Source organism: Euleptes europaea, chromosome 8 (genome assembly GCF_029931775.1).
Source record: "Euleptes europaea isolate rEulEur1 chromosome 8, rEulEur1.hap1, whole genome shotgun sequence".
In the NCBI taxonomy this organism is placed as follows: Eukaryota; Metazoa; Chordata; class Lepidosauria; order Squamata; family Sphaerodactylidae; genus Euleptes; species Euleptes europaea.
The window spans coordinates 90707698-90717219 of NC_079319.1; the positions used below are offsets into that span (position 1 = coordinate 90707698).

A 9522-nucleotide genomic window follows, 5' to 3' on the forward strand; every position below is an offset into this window, starting at 1 on the left:
ATGTCACTTTGGGGTAAAACTCAGACATGACATAAGGTACTTGGAGATTTGGGGGTGGAGCTGGGGGAGAACAGGGATCTCGGGGGGTGGGGTAAAGTGCCGTAGAGTCCATCCTCCAAAGCATCTGTTTTGTCCAGAGGACCTGATCTCTGTAGTCTGCAGATGAGCATTATTCTAAGACAGGAGTCTCAAACTAGGGTTGTCAGGTCCCTCTTCACCACCAGCACAATGTTTTTGGGGTGGAGCTTGAGGAGGGCGGGGTTTGGGGAGGGGAGGGACTTCAATGTCAAAGCAGCCTTTTCTCCAGGTGAACTGATCTCTGTTGCCTGGACATGAGTTGTAATAGCAGGAGACCTCCAGCTAGTACCTGGAGGTTAAGGAGAAAGAAACCAGCACAACTCAATATATTAAACAATTCATTAACTACTATAACAGTGAAAAAAACAACAACCACAAGGTATGCAAATATATACAATTATTTACAATAAGTTATCACAAGCCTAATAGCAAGTCCAAAAGTCTATCAGAGGCAATTTTTCTTCAAATCCAAATGTGGTCGACACTGTCAGAAATCAGTTGGGACAAAATCCAATCCAAAGAAGGAGGAAACGCTATTCCGGATATTCTTGTAGCGCTTTCACCAAAGCATAGCTTCATCAGCCTATTAAAAATTACAACAATCCTTTAGCCTCAGTTACATATTCGCTAAACCATTATATGAAAGTATTGGACGATATAAGCTTACCTCACTCTGTGTTAGAAGCATACAATTAGGGAGGTTTACAATCTTTTTAGAATAAACTTTAAGTAGTAATCACTTCAATAGTATTTTAACTTTTGCAATTTTTTAGTATTTTTAACTTAAAATTTTTATAGCTCCCAAAAAGAAGGGCTGCTAATCCTTCTGCATCAAGGTTAAGCTGTAACTCCCAGAATCAAGCACATATAGAAAGCAAGGGTCACATGACACAATCAGGCAGACTGAAATGTTAAGGATTTAAAGGCACAGTACTCATATAACAATTCTCAAAAGTAAATCTATAGGAATTTTACAAAAAACAGGACATGTCGAAGTCATTATTAAGCCCATTGGGGCTGGAGTGTTAAACAAATGAATGAAGCGCATCTCGTTTTGAAGTAACACTTTCTGTACATTTCTATGATCATGTGGATGGTCGTGATACACCCACAACACAAAAAACCTCGTGTCATTCTCCGTATGTTTTTGTTCTACAAAATGGCTTGTTAAGGGGGCCTCGAAGTTAAGGGCACGCAGCCTAGATCTGTGCTCCCCTATGCGCAGCCTGACTTGGCGCATTGTACTCCCGATATAAAGTTTTGCGCATTTACACGTGACCGCGTCAATAACACGGCTCGTGGCGCAATTAGAAAAGTGTCTTAATTGAAATTTGAAGTCAGATGTGGCAGAACGAAATTCCTTCACGGGGAGGCTTAACGGGCAGACAGAACACTTCCCACACTTAAAATGGCTGACGGCCGAAGTGTGTTGTGTGGGTTTAGAGAGATCAGAATACACTAAGTAGTCTCGAAAGGACTGTGTTCTGCGCATGCCAAAAACAGGCAGAAGATCACAACCTGAAATATCACGAAGGATATGCCAATGTCTCCTAATGGCTTGTTGGATTGCGTGAGAATGTGAGAATGCTCGTAGAATCACACCTCCCTGTAAAAATAAGATGTTCATTTGAGACATTTGATAAATTTTCTATATGGTTGAATACCATTAATGAACATCTTATATTTACAGGGAGGTGTGATTCTATGAGCATACCATTCTTAGATCTAGAAATCTATGTAAGACCTGATAGGAAATTAGCCGTGAAACCATATTAAAAAAGTATGTCAAAAGATTCCGGATTGCACTATCTTTCCAACCACCCAATTCATCTAAAAAATAATCTTCCCTTTAGTAACTTTCTTCGGCTTAAAAGGAATGCTACCTGTGCCAATGAATTCGTAAGAGCCTCTGACAATATGTCTGTTTCTTTGATCAGACGAGGTTATCCACCCCAAATTGTGTCTCAAGCCCGAGATAAAGCTAACGAGAAAGATCGCTCTGCATTATTCTTAAAAAACCCACAAACCTCAAAAAAGAATTTCTGACAGTGTCGACCACATTTGGATTTGAAGAAAAATTGCCTCTGATAGACTTTTGGACTTGCTATTAGGCTTGTGATAACTTATTGTAAATAATTGTATATATTTGCACACCTTGTGGTTGTTGTTGTTTTTCACTGTTATAGTAGTTAATGAATTGTTTAACATATTGAGTTGTGCTAGTTTCTTTCTCCTTAGCTTACTATTACCAGTATTGTGAGTATTTTTTATAAGTACCTGGAGGTTGGCAACCCTGTGTCAAACCCTGCAGGCTGAATCCAGCCCCTTGATGGCTCTTATCTGGCCTGCAAGCCAGCCGAGGCAGCACCCCCCCCCCACTCTAAATCGGGAATGGCAAGGCATGGCCCAGCCCAATTAAGTGACATTAATGTAATATCTGGCCCTCGTAACAATTGAGTTTGACACCCCTGTTCTCAGGGATCCCCAGGTCCCCCCGGGAGGCTGACATCCCTACCTGCAGCTGCTTCATGTGAGAGGCCTGGCAAACTTAGTTTGGATGGATCAAATCCTTGCAAAGTTCTGTGTGGATAGATGAGGTTAACAACAACAACAAAAGCCCTTTGTACACTTAGAAGTAGGGTTGCCAACCTCCAGGTACTAGCTGGAGATCTCCTGTATTACAACTGATCTCCAGCCGATAGAGATCAGTTCCTCTGGAGAAAATGGCTGCTTGGGCAATTGGACTCTATGGCATTGAAGTCCCTCCCCAAACCCCACCCTCCTCAGGCTCCACCCTAAAAACCTCCCGCCGGTGGCAAAGAGCGACCTGGCAACCCTACTTAGAAGTGTGGCAGAAATAACAGCAGTTATCAGGGAAATATTACTTTGGTGAAAAAACGAGCGCTACGTGCCACGCCTGCGGGATACATGATTGCTTGTTAATTGGGAAGACTGATGTAAGCAGCTCCCGTCCGGGTGCTTGGATCGTTTAAATGTTATCTCGGCTGTGTGGGAGCTGTTTGCTGATGAGTGGCTCCCACGTGGCTGGGAGGAATGTGTGAAGGGCAACATTGTCTCCCCTTAGCCTGCCTCGAACAGCTTCTGTTAAGCTGTGCCAACTTCTTAATTTTCCCAAAGATGTGATAAAAAAAATCCTTTGATTAATTCATGTACGTTTCATTTCTCTTTCACTTGCTAATTCGGCCCCGCAATCTTAGGTTTCTTCCCGGGGAAAAATTGGAGCTTTTAAGGGCATTTTTTTCCTGCTTTGGTGCTTTTATCACGTTGATCCATCACAAATGCTAATTTTAAACCACAGCAACGAAAAATATCCGGCATCCCTTTGTAAACTATCAAAGGACTCAAATACCAGCAAGGCGTCGTTTTTGTGGCTTACTTCTGTGTAGAAAAAACATCATTAGTAGCTGCGCGGGCCGGCTCCAATACTAATCAAGATGCGCTGATGAAGATGGGATAGAGGATTCTTTTGACTGATAAAAGATTTAAAGACTGAACCGTGTTGGAAGCTGTGTCAAAGAAGATTGCTTGCTGAGGTTGCTGAATACAAATGTGGATTAATGCCGCATTAACAAAAATGTCACTTTGTCCTTTAAAATATTTGAAATGGTTGGTCCCTATACTCCGTTTTCATTGGAATAGTAATCAGGATCTGAAACCCTTAAGGATTCTGAGACAGCTTAATTTGACTCACTCTGCAACAGCTGTTTAAAACTGTCCATATTTCACATGCCTTTATCAAGGCTGGTGTACATCATGATTAAAAATGTGAACAGGGAGTCAGAAAGTCTCCAGGGACTTCAAAGGGGTACAATGCCATAGAGTCCACCTTCCCAAGTGGCCATTTCCTCCAGGAAAACTGATCTCTGTTGGCTGGAGATCAATTGTAATCCCAGGAGATTAGCAAATTGCAGCTAGCACAGTGTAGTAATTAGAGTGTTGAACTAGAATCTGGGAGACCCCCTCTGCCATGGCAGCTTGCTGGGTGTCCTTGGGCCAGCCTCACACTTTCAGCCTAGCCTACCTCACAGGGTTGTTGTGAGGATGAAACAGAGATGGGGAGAATGTTGCAAGCCATGTTGAGTCCCCACAGGGAAGAAAGTAAGGGTATAAACGAGGAAAATCAATTGTCTGGATTCATTTTTAATTCCTTCTCCCTCAGGTGCTCCTCCAAACAAATTCTGTTTAATGTCCTAAAGAAAAGTAGGGCAGTGATTTTCAGGTCTGTGAACCACATCTGGCACATTGTCCCTTGTGTGGGTTCCTGGTCCTTGTTTCCCTGGTTCTAATTTCTCCCCCCCCCCTCACTCCCTCTGCTGGATGCTGGTTCATTCTTCCTTTCCTTGTGGCATTTCAGTGCTTTGCATAGTTCAGTGCAGGGATTATGTGTGAGGAGAGGCAGATCTGTGTGGTGTTTTCCAGCTGAGGACACTGATCAGGTGCAGAGGGGCCACACTGTTATGCCAGCCCCCATACTATCTGTCAGTGCTTCCACTTGTTCCAAAAAAGTAGCCCCTTTGCTGTTTGAGTGTGAATAGGAGCCTAAACCTCAAAGTGGTAAGATCAAACATACAGGCACATTTTAAAGCCCACACATCTTCAGGAAGCATTTTTTTTCCCATTAAATGATGTAGCCAACATGAGCAGCAGGGGCTAATCTGGTGAACTGGATTTGTTTCCCCACTCCTACACATGAAGCCAGCTGGATGACCTTGAGCTAGTCACACACTCTCAGCCCCACCTACCTCACAGGGTGTCTGTTGTGGGGAAGGGAAGGTAAGACGGTTTGATTTTTCCTTAAGTGGTTGAAAAAGTTGGCATATAAAAAACAATTCTTCTTCTGAAATCATGAATGAGAAGAAGCATTAATGTGCAGGTCTGCTGCCATTAGTGTGCAGGTCCGCTGCATGATGTATCATGTATACATGCTACATCATGGCAACAGACCTGCAATTTTAACGGGAGTTTTCTCCTGTTTATTTGCACAGCTGGGGGGGGGGGGGAGTTGGTTATAGAGGAACACTTTCCCCCCATCCACTTCTTTCCTTGTACCCACATTTCCTTTCATGCTGCATTTCACTCCTCCATAATTCTGATTTAGCTTGTGGAATTTCTGCAGTTATGAATGTTATGCCTGCATGATTTGCCAGTTTTCTTTTCTTGACATTTATTTGTGTCCTTCCCCTGCCATTTATGTTATCAATGCAATGCAGATGTTTACATCAGTAATACAGATGCAGATGAATGGAAGGATCTGAAGACTGTGGCAAACCGCATATACCACAGTGTTTGGTACAAAATCTGGGATTTTAAAAAAAATCTTCAGAACAATGGAAGTTTCTTGAAATGTTGGTTCCAGTTCAGAAGTGAGACTAGGCATTCAAAATTTCCAAAATCCAGAGATAAACTGGATGAAGAGAATTTAGGAGGCATACCTGTACTGGAAGGAAAGTGCTGTGGCTCAGTGGTAGAGCATCTGCTTGGCATGCAGAAGGTCCCAGGTTCAATCCCAGGCATCTCCAGTTAAAGGGACTAGGCAAGTAGGTGATGTGAAAGACCTCTGCCTGAGACCCTGGAGAGCCGCTGCTGGTCTGAGTAGAAAATACTGACTTTGATGGACCAAGGGTCTGATTCAGTAGAAGGCAGCTTCATGTGTTCATGTGCCCTGAGAACCAGACTGTGGAATGGGGAGGGGGGTGTTCCCACTCCACAGAATGGAATGGGGGCAGCCCCAGGCAGCATGTTCTTTTGACCCTTTGAATATGCACTCCGCCCTGTACTGAACAAATGAATGGGATGGACCCACATTAGACGAAGAAGAAGAGTTGGTTTTTACATGCCGACTTTCTCTGCCTCTTATGGGACAATCAATCACCTTCCCTTCCCCTCTCTATAACAGACACCCTGTGAGGTAGGTGGGGCTGAGAAAGTGTGACTAGCCAAGGTCACCCAGCTGGCTTCGTGTGTAGGAGTGAGGAAACAAATCCAGTTCACCAGATTAGCCTCTGCCACTCATGTGGAGGAGTGGGGAATGAAACCCAGTACTCCAGATCAGAGTCCACCACTACAAACCACCGCTCTTAAACACTACACCACACTGGCTCTCTAAATTAGGTCTAGATTTTTTTGAAAAAATGAAAAAATGAGAACTGAGATCAGGATTGGACACTCATTTTAGCACTACTTTTAAGTCAACACTCTGCCCATAACAAATATGCTGGTAAGACCCAGTAAGAGGTCAGGCTTCACCTGTTGCAAGATCTCTGGGAGTTCCATGAAACATTTGATAGAATAACTGTGTAGTTTATATAGATAAACTATCATATGTATACATATGTGCCACATTGCACATCCTTCAGCGTGTGAAGTAGTTGTCATGTGCAACAGAGTTGAATAAACAAATCATTCAACTAAGAGGAACAAGATCAGAAGTGTTGGGTTAATGCAAGGAAAAGGGGGGAAGCTTGGAGCTGGTTACAGTGGTGTTTGTTGAGAGTGTGTCTTTCCCCTTTCAAGGTGACTACACATAAAGTCCTCCTGAGACAGACAAGTCATCACAAAATGTCACCATTTGAAGCAGACAGATTGTGCCACTAAGGTAGTTATGGGTATTGATTTACTCTTACCGGTTTTCCATTTGCCCTTATGTGTGAGATTGGCAGCTGCAGAATAGATGTCATACTTTCCTGTTTAGTATTTTCCCCAAGATAGTAGCAGTGAGAAACTGGGGACCAAATTAAATGTTACTTAAACTCAAGGCTGCTAGTGAACTTGGACTGACATCACCCTGTTTCTGAGTTGCATCCCCAGCTGCTGCTGGTGGAGAAGTGTGCTGAGAGCCAGCGTGGTGTAGTAGTAAAGAGCTGTGGTTTGGATGTGTCACTGGCAACCAAGTTCAAGTTAATTCATGCCATAGTATTCCCTATTACCATGTATGGGTGTGGACAGTGAAGAAAGCTGACAAAAAGAAAGTAGATTCCTTTGAAATGTGGTGTTGGAAGAGATTGTTACGGATACTGTGTACTGACAAAAAACCAAATACATGGGTTGTATATCAAATCAAGCCTGAAGTGTCCCTTGAAGCTAAAATGACTAAACTGAGGCTATCATACTTTGGTCATATTATGAGAAGACAAGAGACACTGGAAAAAACAATAATGCTCAGAATAGGGCTGTCGATTTGGTTCGTCCTGAACCGAAAAACAGCCAAATTTCTCCTGATTCGGCTGTTTTCAGTTCGGATGGAACGACACCCCGAATTCAGCAAATTCGGGGCATCGCCGAATAAATTCGGCAGGTTTGGCGTTCCCGCCGTTTTTCAGCCCCCCCCCCCCCCGTGCACCTTCACAGGCCTTCCAGCTGGAAGGCGCAGATCTGTTTAAAGAGCCCCCCCACACACCTTCATGGAAGCCCCGTGAAGGCCCAAGGGGGGCTGAATTTTCCCCCGAACTCCGGATCTCGCGCTGAATTTCACGAATCCGAAGCGGGGGAGTTCGGACTTCGGCACGTCCCGAATTTAAATGGGCTGAATTTTGCCGAAGCCGTACTTTACCGAATGTTTTTCAACAGCCCTAGCTAGGAAAAGTTGAAGGCAGCAGGAAAAGAGGAAGACCCAACATGAGATAGATTGACTCTATAAAGGAAGACATGGCCCTCAGTTTGCAAGACCTGAGCAAGGCTGTTAACAATAGGACGTTTGGGAAGACACTGATTCATAGGGTTGCCATGAGTCGGAAGCAACCTGACAGCACTTAACACACACATTGTTAAGAGAAATTCTCTTAGTTCCTTTTTGCCCAATTTCACCCTAAATTCAAACAAGCCATTTCTTCCCCTCTTTTTTAGGAATTTGGAGTCAGTTTCTAAGCAATTCCATATTGGAAAAATATAACTTTGAAGAGTGGAAGGGCTGGAAGAGTTGTTCTGTAGTATTTTACTCTGTAGATGTTCAGAAGCAGGCAATGTCTTCCAAAACCTTCCTACCCTCCAGCTAGAGAACCACCCTGTGGGGTGTAACATAAACCAACTGCAAGAGCTGAAGTTACAAAAGGGACCATTGATTTCTCTTCAAAGATAAATAAAAAAGAAATGAGAGATCCATATTTGAAAAGCAGATAGGAGGAATCAATGGCTATTACTTAAAATGTGAATTTCAGAAAAAGAAATCTCCTTCCCCATAACAACGCTAATAGAGAGAATTGGGAGGGGCCGTGGCTCAGTGATAGACCATCTGCTTGGCATGCAGAAGGTCCCAGGTTCAATCCGGGGCATCTCCAGTTAAAGGGACTAGGCAAATAGGGCATGTGAAAGACCCTCTACCTGAGACTCTGGAGAGCTGCTGCCGGTGGAGTAGACAATACTGACTTTGATGGATCAAGGGTCTGATTCAGTATAAGGCAGCTTCATGTATTCATAACACAGGTATCCCCTTGATATAGCTGCCAGTTATTCCTTGGCTTTTCTGGTAACACTTTCAATCCATTATGGGAAAAAGTCCCCTATTAATTATGAATCAGTACATAACATTGACTCAACAATGACTCAACAAATGTATAGCGTGGTATCAGAAGACCATTGGTTTTCCCAAAGCAGCAGTAGCCCATAAATTGTGAGATATATAAATAGCTCATTTCTTCCCAAGGGAAAGCTACCATCAGTCTGCCTGGCTTCAGTGCAGTCAAGAAACCAAAACCTATTATATGTATATAAGGATCCTGTCATCTTGTCGAACGGTCATATGAACACAGTGCTTACCTTGCCCACATATTGAGTATCTGGACCAGTGTACTCCTCCAGTAAAAAAAACTGATTCCACATCCAGCCCCGCTTGGTTCGATGCAGTGCCCTTCCGTGGTCCTTAGGCATCCCCATTATCCATCCCGCTTGCAAGTACATGTTAGTCCTTTTTGGCGATGGTGATGTGTGAACCTCGTGAAGCATAGAAGTCCAGATAAGAAATGACAAGCAGAAGCAAGTTCTCATCATTGGCAGCTTCAGCAAAATGTCCGTCAGGCTCAATGGGTCTTTTGCTTCAGCTAGAAGAATCCTGTGCAAATAATGCTGTATTCCACTTATAAACGATCTGTGAATAGGAGATAAAAGATTTTCGTGAATGTTAAGAATTTTTTTTCAAGTGTTGAGTCCTGTCTCAAACCTTTGTGCTCAGAAGCATGATTTCCCTTCCTCCCTCCTCCTCCTCCACTCCTCTACATGAAGCCAGCTGGGTGACCTTGGGCTAGTCACAGCAACCTTAGAGCTCTCTCAGCCCCACCTACCTCACAAGGTGTCTGTTGTGGGGAGGGGAAGGGAAGGTGATGGTAAGCCAGTTTAGTTCTTCCTTACGTGGTAAAGAAAGTCGGTATATAAAACCAACTCTTCTTCTTCTCCCTCATCCTGCAGTGTCCTGGGATCTCTGTGGGGCTTGTT

At 43.6% G+C, this 9522-nt stretch overlaps 1 protein-coding gene across 3 annotated transcripts in view; it reads right to left on the reverse strand.

Moving 5' to 3' along the window:
* LOC130481507 (cadherin-9-like) overlaps window positions 1–9081 on the reverse strand; it is a 94371-nt gene extending 85290 nt beyond the window's left edge. For 2 of the 3 annotated variants that reach the window (XM_056854187.1, XM_056854189.1), the window contains exon 1: window positions 8851–9081. In XM_056854187.1, the coding sequence (XP_056710165.1) occupies window positions 8851–9081 (231 nt within the window). The remainder of the gene's footprint in view (window positions 1–8850) is intronic. The other variant, XM_056854188.1, reaches the window with a different exon arrangement.
* Window positions 9082–9522: the final 441 nt, after the last annotated feature.